The 20,211-nt window shown below is 45.4% G+C and overlaps 1 protein-coding gene and 1 long non-coding RNA gene across 3 annotated transcripts; one reads left to right on the forward strand and one right to left on the reverse strand.

Moving 5' to 3' along the window:
• Positions 1-421: 421 nt before the first annotated feature.
• prr12a (proline rich 12a) lies at positions 422-16,595 on the reverse strand. Its single transcript, XM_031739346.2, has 15 exons — positions 15,442-16,595; positions 13,433-13,590; positions 12,819-12,980; positions 7,755-12,523; positions 7,060-7,287; positions 6,200-6,908; positions 5,566-6,095; positions 5,280-5,396; positions 4,956-5,089; positions 4,230-4,711; positions 3,996-4,115; positions 3,437-3,534; positions 2,344-2,475; positions 1,932-2,027; positions 422-1,836 (listed from the first exon to the last, which is right to left on the reverse strand). Exons 1-15 carry the CDS (start codon positions 15,522-15,524, stop codon positions 1,702-1,704), a joined length of 7,953 nt encoding a protein of 2,650 aa, XP_031595206.1. The 5' UTR covers positions 15,525-16,595; the 3' UTR covers positions 422-1,701.
• Positions 16,596-18,344: 1,749 nt separating this feature from the next.
• On the forward strand, positions 18,345-19,913 carry LOC120441453. Of its 2 annotated transcripts, none has more exons than XR_005614105.1 (3): positions 18,345-18,509; positions 19,266-19,392; positions 19,708-19,913. It is a non-coding gene; the product is annotated as an uncharacterized LOC120441453 (long non-coding RNA). The 2 variants fall into 2 exon arrangements; XR_005614106.1 differs by having other exon boundaries at positions 18,349-18,509; positions 19,266-19,388.
• Positions 19,914-20,211: the final 298 nt, after the last annotated feature.

The raw sequence follows: 20,211 nt of genomic DNA on the forward strand, positions 1-20,211 counted from the left end.
CACGACGGGTTCATACCAGCTGGTCCCGCTAGGAGGGGTTACACACACACACACACACACATTGGCATAATGCACATCTAATCCCTCTGAGGTAAACAATTAAGACAAATGGAAATACCCTGCTTTGAAAATTAGTACTTTGAAAGTACATCGGTTGGTACCAAATTCGAAAAACGTATACCTGGGTGAACTGCAATACAGAAACTTCAGTCCTTTTTTGATTTAATGTGTCAAAACAGCCAAGTAGGACTAGAAGTTGAGCACATTTTTGTGTAAACTGGGACTTTCATTTTAAACTTAAGAGCCACCCAAACAGACCTTCCTCTTAAGGTCTCAATAAGTTGAAATGTCCCTGCTAATATGGATGGACACACATGCACAGCCATATGTATGTGTGTGCATATATAGGGAAATGAAACCATTTGTTCTTTGCAGCTTTTATTTGTTTCTCAAATACAGGAGAGTTAATGTACAGAAGGACAAAGAATTTCATCAAGAACTGTACAGTATTTACACATCTTTTTTTTCCTTTTTTATGGAAAATTAGATTGTTTTCAAAATAAGTCATAGTATGCACAAACATCAAAATGATAAAAATGAAATGCCTATCTCATGTTTAAATATTCCTCGTTTATACTCCTCCTTCCCGCGTGGGAGATGGACAGTTTACTTCTTTTTCTTTGCACCTGCATGAATGATGATTGAACTGAAGCACAACAATGTAAAGAGTCAAATAGATTTTTGCCAGTCTCCTTTTTTTCCCTTCCGTGTTTTTTTTGTTTTTTTTTCCTTTTGCTGTTATTTTACACCCACTGTATTTGATACATGTCTGTCTCAACGTCTGGTCTTTTTGGATAGAGGGGAAGACGACTTGGATATGTGGGTTATGATTGTATACTGAACCTGTGGAAAACAACTCTTTAAAAAAAAAAAAAAAAAAGCAATTAAGGGCAGCAAACCAGCACTTGTGAGAGCTTAAGTTAAAAACCTCCTCATATAAATAATAAAAATGTGTTTATATATTATCACACAGCTGACTGGTGCTGCCCTTCACATAGCACAGAATGAGAGATAGCGATAGAGAGAGAGCATTTATTAACACATTTCAGGTTTCTATCTGCCGACGAGTGAGTCCCCGATCACGCTGCTTGCTGCGCACGCGGTTTTTAAAAAGCATCCTCGCCCTCCTCTAATCTTTTCAAAAGCCAACAGCTGATGTTAGTCTTTTCAAAAAATAATTTATGTAAAAACTAAGCGGTAATAGTTTCTCTTTGAGCTATTGTCTTTATGACACACAGTTAACAGGATGTCAGTGGCTCCCACGTTGACTTGGCGATCCTCCTCTTCGTCCTTCCACCTTGCCTCGCTCCCTTTTTTTTCGTAAAACAATCAGTTTCCTCTTGACCCTTCGGTGCCCCGTGACCACGAGTGGGGGTCCCCTTCTCACAAAGTAAGACGTTTCTTTAGTCATTGATCAACAACAAGAAAACAAAAAACAAACAAATAAAAAAAACAAAAAACAGGCCAGTGTCCAAGGTCACGTCAACAGACCCTCTCGTGTTCATCAAGGGCCTTAGAGATTTGAAGAGGGGAGGGGGAGGGGGCTGTACAGTAGGATCCATCTCTTTCCTTTTTCTGTATTTTCTTTTTGTTTCAAATACTCTTACTTTAATTCACTGTCTGTGTCTTTATGTGGCTGAATCAGGCTTTGGTGCTGAGCGTGAGCAGCTCGATGAAGGAGCTGAAGAGGCTGTCCAGCCAGTTCTGGTTGGCCATGCACTGCTGCACCACTTCCTCTTGGCCTGGGTCCTCAGCTGCCTGCTCAATGGTGTTGGTCTGGGAGAATGGGATGGAAGGAGAGACAATTGTAACCAAACCAAACACACGGCAGTAGAAGCTTCAAAATGAGCAGAAACGACATGGTTTCTTACCTCTTTCTTGCACTGTAAGAAGGTGTGGTATTTATAATGATGCAGGGAGTGGTAGAGACTGTAGATCCGATAAGACTCGGCTGACAATTTAAGGTCCTATTAAAAAGAACTCGGATTATTGCTGGGGTCAATTTTATTTATTTAAGGAAAAAAAAAAAGTAAAGTAAAATTAAGTGTTGCTGTTCTGGGTTTGGAAACTTACAACAGGTGTTTGTGTCCACCTACCACCCTTTACAGTAATGATTAATTCTGTCAGTGCAGTGATTTCAGTGTCTATTGTGGTTCAAGGCTTTTTTGTGATTGGCAAAATTTACAGTCACACAAAATTTCACAGAACTGTGCACAGATGTACTGCTATATGCTGGGATTTCTAACTATTCATAACGTTTAGCAAACACAAACTAATGCATACCTGTGGTTTAGGCAGGGTCTTCTTGACTCTGTTGAGGGTCTTGCGGTTGTAAGCATCGCCGCTTAGCCGGACCCTCACCACTCCTGAATCCAGGGGGTCCACAATGATCTGGGGGTAAGCATGCAGGACCTCCTGTAGAGAGAGGGGCAGTGAGGAACAGCCACAAATCAGTCACACAAAAAACACCAGTGTCCTCGAGTTTGAGGATCATGAAATAAATGAACTAAACCAATTTCATTTACCTGCAGGCATCCTGTTACAGGGTCTACCAAGGTTATTAGTTGGCTAAAATTAAACTCAAAACTAAAACTGGATGAAAAACCATTGTAGTCAACTAAAACAAAAATACTATATTTTTAAAATAAAAATTAAACTAAAATATTATTAAGAAAATATCCTTAGTGTCAGTAATCTGTTAGTCTAGTGCTTTGCATATGCCCTCCATACAATTAAAAATACTAGGAGTAACACTTAAACTAATAAAAGCTCAACTAAAACAAAAACATTTTCAAATAAAAACCTAACTAAACCAAGAAAATACTGAAATACTGATGTCTACAGATATGAATTGGTTAAAAATATAATACTTTTTATGCAGATTTAACAGCTTTTAAGCTCAAACAAGTAAACAACATCATGTCAAGTCAAGCATGAGATCCATCCACCAGTTTTAACCACCAGGGGTAATTGTTACCCTTAAGGCATCCGTCATTAAATTTGCATCCTCTCATTTCCATAAACGAAACAGGTTTTTTTCCTCATTAGAATCTTCTTGTTATGACAAACTAATGTTTTGGTGTGTTGTGGCAACCTTCTGCAATCTGAGTCTCGGGTGAACAAAAGTAGCACAGGGAGCAGAAATGGCATTATCGTAAGCTGGAGGTGACTAACATGATATAAGAGCCATCCAGAAGAAAATGAAATACCTCTTAAGACACTTTGACTTTGTGTAAAGTGTAAATAGGTTTCTTCCAACACAAACATCAGTGTATTTTACAGACGGTAAAACAGAGTAGTGTAAAATACTTTTATTACCTTCTATTATGTGAGCCAGAGGGACAGAAAAATAAGCAGCACATTCACAGAAGATTACCTGGTGTTGAGAGCTCATGCTGACTCTCCTCAACAACCTCCTCTTCTGTTCGCTAAGGATGCTGTCAATCTTCCTCATCGGAGGGAGGTAGAGCTCATCTGATGGCCAATCAAGGTAAAAGATGTTTCATTAGTCATCATTCATGTAGCTGCCAATCATTTTAATGCCAGCAGCCAACTGAAAGCAGGTCTCTCTGGCTGCTGTACTTCATGCACTCCCAGGGCTTCCCCCCCTAACCTGTCACAACTGGTTTATCTGAACTGCTCATAAACTCATAACGTGTGGGCTGTTTGTCCAGCCGGAGGCTTCAACCTAAAACCTGGCAGCTGATACTTGACAGAAACGGTGATGTTTACTCAACCTGCCCAAACTTTCTGCTTATGAAAATGCCTACATCCAGTTGTTTCAATGCAGATATTTAAGCTAGAGAAAAGTGAGCTACCAGACCAGTTAGAGCAGAGATTCTCACTTAATAATTGCATCTGATAATTATTTCTTTATTTTTCAGTTAACATAAAACTGGTAATTATGTTGAGGAGGATGTGTGTGCGGTTCTCACCGTCTGTATCCTCCAGGGCTTGGATCATGTCAGGGTCCAGGGCTGTGCTCACCAGCATCTCCACGTAACTCCTGAACATCTCCCTCATGGCACGGTTGTTCACTCCACCTTTCACTGGCACTGTGGGTGAGAACCAGTTTTAAACAGAGCCTTCTACCATCACTCTAATTAAAATAAGAAAAAAAACCCCAAAACAAACACATCTACAGTGAAAGAATTGAAACAGGGTCTCACTTTCATTTTCGCTAGCTGCCTCGTCCGATGAGTCTGAGTCAGATGATGAAGGTACTTCCTTGAGCCACTTCTTCCTCTTCTTGGGCGGCGGCTCTGCCTTCACCTTGGCTGGCTTGGACTTGGGTGGTCGCTCGGCCTTTTCCTTCTCCTTCCTCTCCACCACTTTCCTGTCTTCCTTCGTCCTACCTCGCTCCGCCGCACGTTTCTCCACTTTCTCCTGCTGCGGCTGCACCCGCTTCTCCTTTTCCCTCTCTTTCTCGGTGTCCCGGTTTTTCTCCTTCTCCTCAGCTTTAGGCACAGCAGCTGAGAGCTCTTTCCTCTCTCGTGGTTCTTTAGTCGTCGTCGTGGTTGTTGTGGTCGCCGTTCTTGTTTTCTCCCTCTGTTCACGCTGGACTGGTGGAGCCACTCTCTCCTCTTTCTCCACTACTCTTGATGGCACCTGAGTGGCAGGAGGGGACGCCATTCTGGGGAGGGACTGACGTCTGTAGGATGAGGAAATCAATTTTATTTACTACAACACAGCATAACATTGAGGGGTTTTTACTCATCCTATCCTCAATTGTTAAAAAGTCCAGAAAACGGTGATGATTCAATCATCAACAACCAGCTTCTGTAGCTGCAGTTCCCTAATATGTGATATGATTGGAGGGTAGTCGCGTCATTGATCTACTGTAGTTTGTTTCAATTTATTATGGGCATGGGTTTCAGCATGAAGAACATTCTTACCTGAGAGCAGGTGTGGCTCTGCGCCACGGTCTCCTGGAGCACACTCTGACATAGTCCTTTTTGTTGACATTCTCCAGAAACTTGACATATATTCGCTGATAGCGCCTCTTAGCATCTCCAAAATATCCAAGATACTGAGCCAGAAAAGGAAGAAAGATTTTTAGTTTCATTAAATTTGATGATGATATAACAATACAGACAGGCGTAAAACTAACAGTATAGCATATATACTGCATTATTTTATGATATTATGGCTAGAACTGCAAAGGGCATATAAACCGACTTGTTAGCAGGTACATTAGCGAGGGCGTGGTGTGAACTCACATTGCTTGTGGCGCAGAACTGTCTCTGCCCATCTTTGATCTCTGGGCTGAACTTCTGCAGCAGGGCTTTCTGCACCCTCCAGATGGGTGGAGGCTCACGGCCAGTTTGCAGGGCCAGCTGTATCCAAACACACAACACAAAGTTACATATAGAAACCCTCTATTACAGCTTTTACAATCAGTTATTTTACTGTATTTAAAAGTGTACTGATGACTTTGTAGCCACATAAAGATTAATATATAGGTTCAAAAAAAAGAAAACAAATTCCTCTGATTCATTCAAATACCTTGAGTGTTCGAATGTCTTCCACACGCACCACAAACTCATCCCTTTCTCTAAAGATGCCCTCCCCTCCACTCTCACTCTCATCCTCCTCGCTCTCTCCAACAATGGCAGCATCTTCTTGCTTTTGGGCAAGATGCAGCGAGGTGATCTTAGGAGCTGGGGGCTCTTCTGGAGAGGCGGGGGACTCGGGAGATGGCATGGGAGACTCCTTCTGAGCTACAGAAGGAGAAGGAGGAGAGACTGGAGCTGGAGTAGGGGCTGAAGCAGGAGGAGGGGGAGGAGGAGGGGTGGCAGGCTGTGGGATAGTAGCCAGCGTGGGAGGTGCAGGTGGGGGGGAAGGCGATGTGGGGGCGACAGGGCTCGGAGGCTGGGAGTCCTCCTGCTGTTGTTGTTCTTCTGCTGGAGGCAGGGGTGAGGGGAGCGAGAGAGGAGGGAGGGGAGAGTGAGAAGGGGACGAGGATGAAGCAGGAGATGGGGGAACAGAGGGAGGTTCGGGAGTTGTGGGTTCTGGAGGAATCTCAGGGAGAGGAGCTGGAAGGAAGGTGGGACAAGAAATTCAATACCATTAATTCTTTTAACAAACACATTAAAGGAATTTCTAAACTAAATTTCTAAAAGGCAACTCCCACTCTTACCATCAAGCTTTGGTGCACCCAGGGTCTCCAGCTGTGGTTCCTCCGTCATATCACTCTCTTCATCGCCGCCGGTGCTTCTCTCCTCTTCATTCTCTTCCTCCTCCTCCTCCTCTTCTTCCTCCTTATTCTCATTCATGTCTACATCTTCTGGCTGAAGGACATCTGGTTCGTTGGATTGGGGCTGGGTGTGGGGGGTGTGCATGGCAGGCTGTGGGCTAAGCGTCGGGGGCTGCATTACGGGTGTAAGAGGGGCTTGACTTGGTTGATTTTGAGACTGGGGAGGCGGAGGAGGTAGCGGGGGCTGGATGTTCGATGTCAGCTGAGGAGTGTCATACAGAGCAGAAATGGCTGAGGAGATGCTCTTCTGGAGGTCCTGGTTTTTTCCCACCGAGTCCTCCTCATCGGAGGAGAAAGAAGGCAAAGTCTCCAGATTCCTCTTTAGCTCATCCTCTAAACGCTTGGGGCTGGGGCAGTTGCCCAAAGCCAGACCTCCATTCCCTTCACCATCCCCAAATGGGGGCGGTGGTGGTGGTGGAGGTGGTGCGGGAGACAGTGAGCGTAGTCCTCCTGATTTACAGGGTGAAGTTTCACCATTGTCAGGTTCCATTCCCGGTGAGATGTCCAAGCCTGGATGTCTCTTTCCCGTTTTCAGGAAATCCAGGAATGAAGCAACAAAACCAGCCTTGGACTCAGAGTCCTTCTCATCCCCCTAAAAGAAAAACAAAAAGAGAACCTCTAATTCAGATCAAATACAAAAAGTATCGAGCCACAAAGTCAAATTGTGTTCATTTAAATTCAGCCTGAGAAATTTTCAACATTTTCTGCTTCACACAGCGAAGATGAAATCCTGTAGCTGTTACCCTTTCCTCCAGCCCCTCGTCATCCACTCCTTCACCCATCATCTGGCTTTTCTGTTTGATCTTGTCCTGACTTCTGGTGCTTTCAGTGCTGCAGGGGGGTCCAGGACTTAAACCGAGTGAGGGAGCAGAGCCAACTGAGCCGTCTGACAAAGCAGGGTCCGTGCCAGACAAAGAATCTGTCCTCAGCAAAGCATCAGAGGAGGACAGAGTACCAATGGGTAACTTGATCTGAAAATAAAAAGAATAAAACTCATATTAAATGTATTTTTGCATGTAATGTTGCATTTTGAATGTAAAGGCATAGTTGGCAAAAATCTAGAAACCTAAGATAAATTTATTTTAAATTTAAGCAATAATCAGTTATAATAACTAGGAAAAAAATGGAGTAGAGTGACTAATAATGAAACTGAGACAGAGAGAAAAAAAAAAACAAACAAACACAAAACACAAACAGCAACCTTCAGCTGGCTCACGACTCCAATAAGAAGCATCCACACACAGGTAATACTCCCTGCTATCACATCAGTAAATCTACGTTATTTAAAGTCAGGGCTTATATGTGAACCCCTTCTTTTATCTGTGATTTTATAGTGACCACCATCAGACCACAATAAAACAAAACAAACAAACTAGCGTTTGCTTTTTACTTTTATTAGCGTCAAACCTCTGCCTTTTCCTGACAGAATCCCACTGACCTTGAGAGGTGGAATTGGCTCATGCTGCTGCTGTGGCTGGTGATGGAGCTGCTGTGGCGGCTGCTGCTGCTGCTGCTGCTGATGGAGGTGATGGTGGTGCATCTGATCCGGCTCCTTCCCGCTCATTTCTATATACATGTCCTCCCTTCTTCCTCCTCTGCCTCGGCTTCCACGGCCCCTACCCCTACCTCGCCCCTCTACGCTGAATCCCCCTCCTACTGTCATTCCGCCCATCTCCCCCATCATCCCTCTTGGAGTGTACGGCTCAGGCATAGGACGGATGCGGGGTCTCCCTCTTGGCCTTGGAGGACCCTCTCTTTTGGGCCTAGTGGGCTTTCGGCCTCTCTTCTTGGGTCCTTCTGGAGGCAGGAGTGTGTGTGAACCCATAGTGGAGTAGCCAGAGGAGTGGTAGAAATCAATGTCACCCATTAAAGGGCTGAGAGAGCCACTTCCTCCTCCCTTTCTGCAGCTGGACACCAAATCTGGCAACAGGTCTGGGAGTCTCCGGCTATTCAGCCGGATGTCAGCTGGCTGGTCGGCTTTATCCTCATCGTCTTCAAACTCGTACTCTTGAGCGTAACTTTTCTTAGGCAGTGTGTTGGGGTCCCTGCGCTCCTTTAACAGGTGGAAAGAGCTAGACTTAAGGAGCTTCTTGGGACGAGATGAGCAAAAAATGGGAGACTGGAGACCTCCAGAACCAGGTCCCGCGTTAGTTCCTCCAGGCCCTGAGGACATTTTAGCTCCAGAATTGTTGGGACCAGCTGTATTGGAGGTCATACCCATCGCTGGGGCCTGTGACTGTATCAAACCTAGCTGCTCAGTGTTGACAGTCGAAGGCAGCTCATGTGTTTTAAGGGAGTCTAGATCCAGGGTCATGGTGTTGTTGGTAGGTTCATCCAAGCCATGACAGTAAGGTTCATAACCCTGGTCTCCACCGTGATGACCCATTATGTCATAACTCGGGCCACTGCTTCCCCCTGCTCCACCTGCACTCTGTCCCGCTTTCAGTGCATCCATTCCTTCTTGCCCGGTGTGGCTTTCATTCATCTCTTCCTGCCCTGGTCCTGCACCACCAGCACAGCTAGACTTGTAGTCTTCTGCGCAAAACATGTCCTCCATTCCTGGAAAAAAGGAGCGGTCTTCATCCTGAAGCAGGGAGTCTGGAAAGCAGATAGACGTTAAGGGTACAAAGCGGTTACTTTGCTGATTCTGGTCTGCTTTCTCCACGGGGCTGACCGTGTCAAACTGGTGCTGTTCTGAGCGCTGCTGGTCCAGCTGGCTCTGCTGAGGGGTGAGCTGGGCCGAGAGCGGCTGCTGTGGGTCAGGCTGAGGCTGCGAGAGGGCCGAAGCAGAAGGCGGGGGTATATGATGAGGGTGAGGGGGCTGCTGCTGAGGGTGGGGCTGTGTATGTGGGTGGTGAGAGTGGGTTTGTTGGTGTTGCGAGGACGGATGCTGCTGCTGCGCGTGGTGCTGGGAAAGGTGATGCATGTGAGACGGGGTTGGTAAGCCGATGTCAGGCTCCGTAAGGAAGGAGTGGAGTTCAGAGGCTGAATGCTGCTGCGAGTGGTGGGTTTGGGGTGGCTGATGGTGGGGCGCATGCTGCCTCTGCTGCTCTTGCTGCTGCTGTCGGTGGCGCTCGCCGCTCGCTCCACTCCTTCCTGCGCTGCCCGGTCCGCCACGTCTGTCTTCTGCAACTGCGACGTCTGTGCTGGAGGTTTGGGAGAGAGAGCGCTCCAGCATGTCCAAGGAAGAGACCACAGAGCTTTGTTTGACCTGGCTCTGCTCGTGCTGATGTGGAGGGGGCCCGTGGTTGTAGTGAGCCGCTGCTACCTCCAAAGCTTGGGACTGCAGCTGAAGCTGGAGCTGGGTGGCTTGGGACTGAGACTGAGGCTGGTGTTTACTCGAGCCAAGTCTCCCACCAGTATTATCCATTACAGCTTGTTGTTGGCTAATAGAGTGCTGCTGCTGCTGGGGGAGAGAGTCCATTTTATGGTGCTGCTGATGCTGTGAATGAGAGTCAATTTTGTGGTGCTGCTGATGTTGGTGCGAGTCCATCTTCTGGTGCTGTTGGTGCTGAGGATGGGAGTCCATTTTGGGGTGCTGCTGATGCTGTGGGTGGGAGTCCATTTTGTGATGCTGTTGGTGTTGCCGATGGGAGTCCATCTTGTGGTGCTGCGGATGGGGTTCCATCTTGTTGCGGGTGGTGTGAGAGAGCACCGACTGGAGCAGATGTGGCGGCTGACGGGACTGATCGGTGGGAGAGTCCATCAGGGACGCAGCAGCTTGAGACTGAGAATGCTGCTGTTGGATCTCAGGTGTTTTCCGTGGATAAGGGATCTCTGCACGCTCCTGCGGCTTCTTCTGGAGCTCCATTTGGGTGTGTGGCGGTATCTGCGAGTGTGAGGACACATGCTGAGTGTGTGAGGAGTGCTGGGGAGCGAGGGAGTGCTGAGTGTATGGGTCGCCCCGGCCATAGTGGACTACGGAGCCTAAGTTATCATGGTGATGGAGGTGGGAGTGCACTTGCTCAGCGCTGCCTCTCCCACCGCTGCTCCTGCTGCTTCCCACGGACCGCTCGTTCCTTTGCTGCTGCTGCTGTTGATGGTGGTGTTGTTGATGTTGCTGCTGTTGTTTCTTCAGTGACATCTCCAGCTGGCTATCCAGCCCCGAGATGGACCCTCCAGAACCTGCATTTCCTACTCCAGCAGTGGTTGTGGCACTGTGGGTACGTATGACACTCTGCGGGTGGTACCTCTCCTCAGAAGTCTTACTCATGTCATAGCTCATCCCTTTGCCTGAATCAGTGGTTGGGGGCACTGACTGGGGCTGAGGCTGTGTTTGTTGAGATGTCTGCTGGGGCTGTTGTTGAGGATGGTGATGAGCAGCCTGAGGAGCAGGGCTCGCTTGGGCTTGCAACAGATGCTGAATCAAGAACTCATCATCGTCATCTACTTCCTCTTGAGATCTCTGAGAACCCACGCCTAGCATAGAAGTGTCCGTCTTCGTCTTGGAGGAGGTGGAGTGATACGACTGAGGTTGGGAGCTGGGACCTCTGGTGTCAGGGAAGCCTTGTGGGGAGGCTAAGAAAGTCGGGGAGAGAACTGAGGAAATGTATTTATTTGAGCCTGGTCCTCCTGGAGATTGAGTTGGGCAGTTGGGTACTGGGGAGTGCAACCCTGGACGGATGATGCCAGAGTTGCCTGATGGAGAGGGGCTGGAGTCTGGGATATGGTAAGACGCACCTCCACTACCTCCTCCACCTCTCTCATTGGTGAGACCATTTCCTGCTCCTCCCCCTGACCCAGAGTTTCCACTTCCTGTGCCGCTGCTGCTTCCTCCCCCAGAGGCTCCGCTGCCTGACGATCCACTTGATCTTAGAAGGGCAGGTGAGTGGCCTGGGGCGCCATAGCCTAGCGATGGGCTTCCAGCTCCACCCAGAGAGGATGGAAGTGATCCATAAGCAGAGTCAGTTCCATATATATCAGTGGAATAAGACTGGCTTCGACCTCCCAGACTCCCATAGCCTTTCCCTCCAGTACCTGAGCTCAAGTCTTGAGCTTGCGGCGAACTAAAGCCTCCGTAGGACTGAGCCAGGTGAGATGTGGGGGGTTGATTAGGTGAATATGACTGTGTTTGTTGCTGCGGTGGGGTCTGGCCAGTTAGAGCAGATGTGGGGGTCTTCACTGGGGGGACAGGAGAGCCATAGCCTGAGAGGCAAGATTTTGGAAGAGATTGGGGAGCTGATGTAGAGGTGGCAGGAGGCTGCTGCTGAGGGGCTGGAGGAGGCGGAGCTGGCTGGGGGGGTGGTTGTTGCCTAGAAGGGGCTGCACTGGAGGTGGAGGTGGGAATTGAGTTGGAAGGATGAGCCCCAGAGGTGGCAGAAGAGGAAGAGGAGGAAGAGGAGGTGGATGAAGCCGAAGGGGGAGTGTGAGGAGTTCTGGAAGATGATGCAGAACTGCCAGAAGAATAGCCACTGCTCGAGCTGCTTTTGGTACCTTTCCCAGCTGAGGAGGAAGAGGAGGAAGAGGAAGAGGAGGAATAGGGAGGCTGATTAATTGACCGATACTGCTCAGTGCGGGAGGTGGGCTTGTGGTCAGATGAGGGGCTCTGGTCTCCCAATGGACTGCAAGAAAGTCCAGCATGCCTGTGATGGGTGGCGATCTGCTGGTACCCAGGCCCTGAACAGCCGAGGTAGTGCTGAAGAGAGTGGGCAGCAGAAGATGAGAGCTGCGACTGAGCTGGCGTGGGGCGCTGGTAGTGTTTGATAACGCTGTCCTGCCGAGGCACAGCCCTCTCCTGAGCAGAGTTAGACTGGGACTGAGACTGAGGCTGGGGCTGGGCTGAGGGAAAGACTGACGGATTATACAGCTGGGAGGACTGATCCTGTAGCTGTGATGACAGCAAGTTGAACTGGTGTGACTGCAGATGCCTGGCAGAGGACGCTTGGGCTGATGTGGCACCTGTGGGATCCTGACTGCCCCTGTAAGCAGCTGCAGCAGCACCCTGTGAGGACAGGAGTCTATCAAATCCCAGACTTGACTGAGATGGGGCTTTTATGTGTATTAGGGGGTCATGTGGGGAGAGCAGACCATTGGATGTTGGACTGAAAGTGGGTGTGTCTTGGAGGGAAAGGGAGGCACCAGGGAATGAACGGCTGGAGAAGGAAGCCGGATGCTGATAGGCTGATAGAGCTGAGGAGGAGGGGAAAGAGCCAGAGCCAGGAAGGGCTCCCGAGATGAATAGTTCAGGAGGAGCAGGCGTGTGCATCGCTGTTAGGAAAAGGAAGACATCGCAAAATTACTCAGTAACCTTCAAGCTATCATTTCAAAATCTCACATAAATTAATTAGTAAAACAAAAAAGAGGATTTAAAATTAATCAAGTCAAAGGGAAAACTATAGACAAGTACAATAAATATTTGATAAAACACACATAGTCACACACTCAGAATAATAATGATGGACAAACATTGGGCGTTTTTTTTTTTTTTTTTTTTTAAATGTCATATTGACTGTGGGGCCTGTTTGAATGTCAGCACATCAGGGAAGATCTAACATAGCCCCACCTGTTTGCCAGGATGGCGTGCGGAACTGGGATAGTAGGGAGGAGGCAGAGGGCGGAGGCTGGGGACCCCGGGACTCCAGGGCTGAGATCAGATTCATGACAGAGGCATCGGGAGCAGAGGGGGTGGCGTGGTGGAGGCCAGTATCGAACAGCCCAGACAAACCTTTAGAAAAGAAAGACAGAACAATGAAACGTTGATTCACTGATTAAGATTGATTTATATTATTTTATTAATTAATAAAAAATGCAATCAATTTAACAAAAAAAAAAAAAAAGCCAGTTGCTCAGATGTACGTAAAGTAAGAAAATTAGGTTTAATCTTCTTGAGAGGTTTATTTGGCAAACCTGATGTAAAGCAAAGAATATAAAAGGGAACTGTAGAAGTTCCAGCTGTATCTAAAAAAAAAAAAAAATAATACATAATTCATAAGCCATTGGCAAAAAAATGTATGAGAATGAACACAAGCTTCAACATCCAAGGCTTTGACTCATCCAAGCGATAATGTGCACATTTTTCAATGACAATAATCTGCCAGGGCCTGTATGGACAGACACAATAATTCATTGCCAGGGCCCCTTATGGTGGTGACATGGAAGGTATGACATTTATCTTACCCAAACTCCGTCCAGCTGCTCCCCAAGCTCCGCCTTGGCCAGAGCTCCCTGGGTGGTGATTGGTGGCATAGCCCTGCAGAGGGTGTGGGGTGGCGTAAGCTTGCCGGTGAAGGAGCTCAGACTCTGGGTGGGATGATCTGGAACTCCCATATACAAGACTGGGAAGACATGGGAGTAGAGAGGATGGGTGAGGAGGGGTTGTGAACTGTCAGTAATTTCACTCATATGAGAATTTATGAAAACATAATCTGTTCTCACAACGTGACCCGTGAGGGAACACTTCCTGATCTGGGGCCACCTTTTAAAAACACACATCTAATATGCAGGTCGCTCATTTAATGAATGATGTCAAATCCAGCCTACTCATTAGGAGCATACCCTTAATATCTTCACGCTTCTTGGACGTGATCTACAGGTGTAAAGCAAATCTCTGATAAGTATTGGATTACAGAATTGTTCATTACACCCAAATGTATTAAACCATATGCAAATGTTTAAAGCCAGCTGTATACATGCTATGCAAAAATAAAAGAACAGCTAATTTGCAATTATTATAATAATATCAGAAGACACGCTCATTGCATAATTTGTAATTTCCCAATCTAAATAAACTCCCTTCTCAAATCTTAAAAGCTTCCACTGGCAGTACTGTGCTTTACAAAAGGGAGATGAAATGCGTGGCTGCCTGGCTAACCAGATGACATGCTAACATTTTGTGCTGCTGTTAGCACCGCCTAGCAGAGCACAGCAGCTATGGTAGAAATGCAGATACTAGGCCCAAACTGCAAGGCCAGCCTTACATTTACATAAAGCATGGGTAACCAACGCGTGGAAGTGAGCCGAGTGAAAAATACAGTTTCCTTACTGAGCACCAAAGACAACTGATTAATATGCTTCTAAGCACTGATTATGACGATGGAGCTAACAGCTGGATGGTGCAAGCCGACGCAAATGCATGCTAAGCTGCATGCAAACATCAGCAACTAGCTAGGTTTGTTTCATCAAATATCATTCCCCGAGGGACCGCGAAGGCTTTCGAGTGTGATCCGGCTGCTACATGTGGGTTTAAATATCACACATGTGCATCTATACATGAGGCAATGACGTTTGCATGCACAGGCCTCGATACACATCCCTGCAACAGAGCGCTAGCTCTCAGGGCTAATCAAAGCTAAAAAAGACAGAGGCATCCTTACAGGGTCCAGCCGATTTCCACTACCTTCAAAAGCATTCACCCTTGGCCTAATTTTATTGAAATGTATTATTCAGGCAAACGATAAGCTGCATGTTTGACGCAAGAGTGGATGTGGGGCAATTTATTATGCAAATGAAGCCAAATCATCCAAAATTTTAAAAAACAAAAAAACCCACAATTTGAATCATGCTTGGCGAAAAAGATAGCCAAAACCTCAATTATGATTGTTGCGTTAGCCCTGTGTGAATAATTTCCTTCCCCTTTTTTCGCCTCTTTAAGATGTGGTTATTTAAGAAATCTTTAATTAAATGCATCCTCTCGTTAATATGCATCAGTTCATCTTGTTGATGTCTGTTCGGGGGTGCTGCTGGAATGGCTTTGCTGCGTCTGCACTCTTTCCCAGATCCTATCAATCCAATGAATTTCTATCCATCTATCGGGGGTTTGTGTCCAGGCCTGCACACAGGGAACAATAATTCCTATGGATACTCCAGACATCCTCCTCCTCCCCCCCACCACCACCATCACCACCACTACCTCCTCCACCCTGCCAGGTCTACCTAAAAAACCCACGTCTGTCAATCACATTCAGTTCATTTCCCCTACCTTTCCTTTCTCCACCCCGCCCACCCCCACGACACACACTCATCCATTCCTGTTTATAATATTATTACTATGCAACTGTTTGGATGACAATGCATTACACATAATAGCAAGGCATGGGTCTATACGTGAATGGCGACAATTTGTTTACATGGGTCACACCGTGCAAAGTAGCACTAATGCATGCACATTGTCTGAATCCAATGCATACCTTGCTTTTGCCGTTCTCTCGTAACTCCATCCTGCTCCTGCGCCCAAATCACCGAATCCTGTTCCCGGGTAATTTCTATCCATTTATGTGGTGTACAGTGTGTGCGATGAGGATGAAAGCAACGAGAACGTCGCAGGGCAGGTTACGGAAAAAAAAATCCAGTCTCTCACGTTCTCGTTTTCAGACTATTTTCCCCGGTTTCATAAGCAAGTCCTCAGGAGTGGAAAACAGCATATTGAAAGAGAAATGGAGGGGAGGAGGAGAAAGCTGGATGAAAAAAGAGGGGGGTCTACGGGGTTATAATCCAACCACCTCCAAAAAAAGCCAGTCTTTCTCCTATTCCTACGCCTTTCACATTTATCATTTCCACGAATGCAGATTTAGTCTGAAACCAGTCACGGTCATGATGAAGATGCCGCGGATTTGGCCGGTGATGGGCGAATTGCTGATAAACATTTGACTTGAATGCGTCCTTTTTCCACCGTCTCTCCTCCCCTTTTCTTTCGGCTAGTTTTGGCTAGGCTGCTAGCACGAGAAAAGATTGCAATCGACAAGCCACGTTGGTAGCAATCAGCCCCAGTAGACGAGCAAAGAAATCCCCAATTTGAAAACCTCTTCCCCCTTTTTTTCCTCCCTTGCATGCAAAATCGTTCCCACCCCCCCTTTCGGAGCAGAGCTGTAGAGCTAGCAGCAGATGCTAGCTGTCAGTAACGACGCATCAAAATAAAACGGGGCTGCTTTTATTTCCCCAAATGCTCGCTCCCCATATTTCTTTTTTGGGTCATTCAAGTAAAAGCGACGACGAGGTTGCTCACGAGAGAAAAAAATCCACCAGAGCACGAAAAACCTTAAAGCCCAAACGAGGAAGTGTACAGAAAGCAGGCCGCGTTTTAATATTTTTTACTCATTTTCCTCCGGAGACGCCATTTTTGAAGGCGGCTGGCCGCTTGTCCGTCCTCCCTCTCCCCCTTTCTGTGTCTCCGCCGAGACTCACTCACTGTCTGCGGTGACCTCCATTCACGCTTTTCAGTTTGCCAACTAACCCTGCTCAAATTCCAGATTTTTTTTGTTACCTTTCTGAACCTTTACGTATTAATTTACACCGTATTTACACAAAATAGTCACCTGCTCGCCCCGAATGCTGCGATTTGCTTAGACGCGTTCGAGTGCAACAAAAAAATCCCTGTAATTATCAGATTTATGGGCCTCCATCAGTTACTTTACACATTCGCATCCAAAATGTGCAGCTACTTTGAGGTACAGAGGCATTTCCTGCTTCCAAAGAGATGCTTCATGAAATAATTTAATTAAGCTGCAGTTTGCCTCTAATCATTTAAACTCTAAGTACCGTCTTCCTTCCATAATCTTCATCATGCCAAGATCTGTTTAGATCTTTCTTTTTTTTTCTTGCTAATCTTATTATTTGGAGAACCTGTCTGCCAGACCCCACAATGCACATATTTTTTTACACCAGCAGATGGCACACTGGATTCTACAGTCATTATAAAGTAGGAGGGTTCAGTGGCGCTGAGACACAGGTCCACGCTCTTGATCACGGCTTCGTGAGATACTTTAATTGGCTTGATTATCATAATAACATGCCATTGTTTCCAAACGCTGCCCACATCCACCGAGATGCAACCAAGATGAGGTATTAGCGAAGTTACACAAAAGGTGAACGGGCTTTTAAATGAGTCACTGCCGAATGTAGATGTGGACCTCTTTGTGTGCCCATGATGCACACGCTCTGGAGGCCTATTTGTGCAGGTTATTATTCACATTATTGTGTGAATATGGATGTTTGTTGCCCTCTAGTGGCCAAGTTAAATATAACCACATACTGTAAATACCGCTTAAAAGCACAGGTGGCAAATATCACCAATGTTTTGTCATGCCTTCTTTTATCTGTAGCATGCAAAGAGGACACCTATTCTGTTATGTTGAAAGCTGTATCCTATGACATTGTGAAATTAACTGTAACACTAAATGATGGGATGCTGATTTTTTTTCCTTCTGAACACTAAGTGGGGGGAAAAGGCATCATAATCAGTTATTCTTGGACTGTGTGGGCCAATAAGATTTATATCTATATCTGATTTCTATCAATCAAAAGTATAATTTTGGTTAAGAAGCTGCTCTGGGGAACTATTCCTATTATTCCCTGTATTTTCCCTTAGTTTTAATAATTATTATGATGAAATTTTGTAAAATCTTACATTATAACTATGGCTATAAAATAACTTTCAAAATTTCCATATGTTGCCATTGTGGGTTATAGTTTGTGGAAGAAAAAGCTGAGTGCGTATGATGTCAGATTTCTTCAATTATGTGTTCATGTGAAAAACGTTGTCAAGATTAGTTAAAAGAAAAAACAGGTATTTTTACTTCGGGTAGCATTAAAAACACTAATACTAACTGCCTTTAAAAGCCACCTTATTTCCAGAAATTTAGTTGCATCTTTTTTTGCAGGCTTGTTTTGGTTAAACTCTCAGCTCAGCCCCCTTAAGCCAACAAAACATTTTAAAACAAAGTCAGGAACCCCGGTATCTTTTAAGCTAAAAACCCCCTGTAGTGAGTATTTTGAATGCATTAGGGGACCTTTGTAATGCTTAGTGGTTGATTTAAAAGGTCAGTTATCTGCATATTCATTAGCAGGACAGCCAAACAAAAGAATGGGATGAAGGAATTTAAAGAATTAGCTACTTTATATACACTGATGTAAATAAACTGGGAAATGAAAGGAGAAAGAGTGGCACAGAACTCAGTTGAACACACTGAAAAAAAAAGTAACAAAATTAAAGTCGCTTCCTAAATAACGTTCTCCTAACTTCCTGACTTTTTCCTTTCTTAAGCTTCTCACACACCGTCACTGTCATGCCGCCTCCCCTCCTCCCTTACCTCCCTCCCTCCTGAGTCCCTCCATCCCTTTTAAAGCGTAACCATATTTGACTGCAGCTCCTGCAGCAGCACACCTCCACAAACTCCACTCTCTCTCCTGTCAAAATGCCAGACTTTGCCGACGCTGTGCCAGCACCATGCCAGGCAATCAAAGAGGACACTGACAAATGGTGAGTTCTGACAGGAATAAAAGTACTTTTTTAATCCGTGCTTGCATTCAAAGTCGAGAAAATGAATCAGTGATTTTGATTGCTGTTTCCAATCGGTGTGACAGTGCATGAATAAAATATCCTTGTATAATGTGCTCTCAAGTAAGATTTATTAACGGTGTTTGGATTTGGGTTAATAATCTGGCCACTTTCCTGTCGTTTTATGCACAATACCCAGCGCCCACATTAACATGTCAACCAGTTTAAGAGTGTCTGTGGGGAGATCTACAGACTGCACTTAGAGTTCATACTCGTTTTAAACATAACAACATCTAAATGGGACCCATACTGTAATGTCTTGAGAATCATAAATATATATGAGGTTTAAAATAGACTTCCACTTGTATACCCTATTGAAGAGGACCGGTACATTCCAGCTGGCTGGTTCGTGTTACGTGCATGCAAGAAGATATTTAGTCCGTGTCCACGTGCAGCAGTGATTACTGTCAGTACAGCTGCTCTACGGATTACTCACTCATCTTCTCGTACTTCACCAAAGGCAGATAAAAGCCACGGTGGAGGCTGAGTTGAAATATATTATTATCAGACCCAACTTGAATAATCCCTTTGATGTGGACTATATTTAGAAATATTCCTACTTAGCTTCAGATGGGTTCATTTGCTTTACATGTCTTCATATTAGCACAAGTTCCAATTAAGGTCCTAAAGAGAAGAGACTGATGAGTGTGTTTTTTTAAACCTCACATTGTGTTTCAGTATCAGAGACAAGGGGATGGAGACCTGTAAAGATCTGATGGATGCCTTCCAGGCCTGTGTAAAAACTCTGTCTGAGGGGTCATGATGCACAGTGAGATCCACTTAAATTTAAAAAAAAAAAAAGTAAGTTCATAGAAATTGCTACAAACTCTTTTACACACATTTTTCTTTTTCTTCTTCTAAGCTGGCAAAAGCTGAAGATTGTGACATAATCACACAAAAATGGGAAATGGCTTTGCGGGAAAAGTCGGGAATAATCAAGCCAAAATAAAACTGTGTTCAAAAACAAATGCAGGAAAGAAAATGGGGAAACAAAATAATACAATTTAAATAATTCGGTAGAAACTGTAGCATGTGTACTGTTGTGTGAATATACCTTTGATGGCAAACTGTTTATCTGAATATTTTGAATGACGTACTTGTGTTTATTTTTCAATCACAGCTTTACCTCAGGTTCTGCACTTTCCCATCTTCTTATTGCAATGGAAGGAACCATCTGAAAACTGAAGAGGGGGGTGTTGCTTATGAATTTACCTCCATACTTCTACTTATTCTGTTATAATTGTTGTAATTGTTATACTCTAATACTAATTAGCTTACTGTGAATAACAAGTTTGTATGATACCTTACAATAAACTTTTTTCAACACACAGTATATTGTCTTTCTTTATGGCAGCACATTTTCTGTGTTCTTACATTATTATATGTTGGAGCCTCTCCACTGCTGGACCGGTATGTTCGACTTAATAGAATTAAGAAGAGCTTGTTAATCTCTGCTTAATCCCACTTTAGTACCTACACAGAGCAGTGTAATGTTACATCTGTAGTCTGTGTGTGGGGATCGGTGAAATGTACTAAGCTCAGAGTGGAGAAAGACCCTGGAAAAGATGTTTAATGGGGGTTCTAGAGAGAGAATTAGCACAGAGTATTTTTGAAGGTTTATGCA

Source organism: Oreochromis aureus, linkage group 8, assembly GCF_013358895.1.
Source record: "Oreochromis aureus strain Israel breed Guangdong linkage group 8, ZZ_aureus, whole genome shotgun sequence".
NCBI classification, from domain to species: Eukaryota; Metazoa; Chordata; class Actinopteri; order Cichliformes; family Cichlidae; genus Oreochromis; species Oreochromis aureus.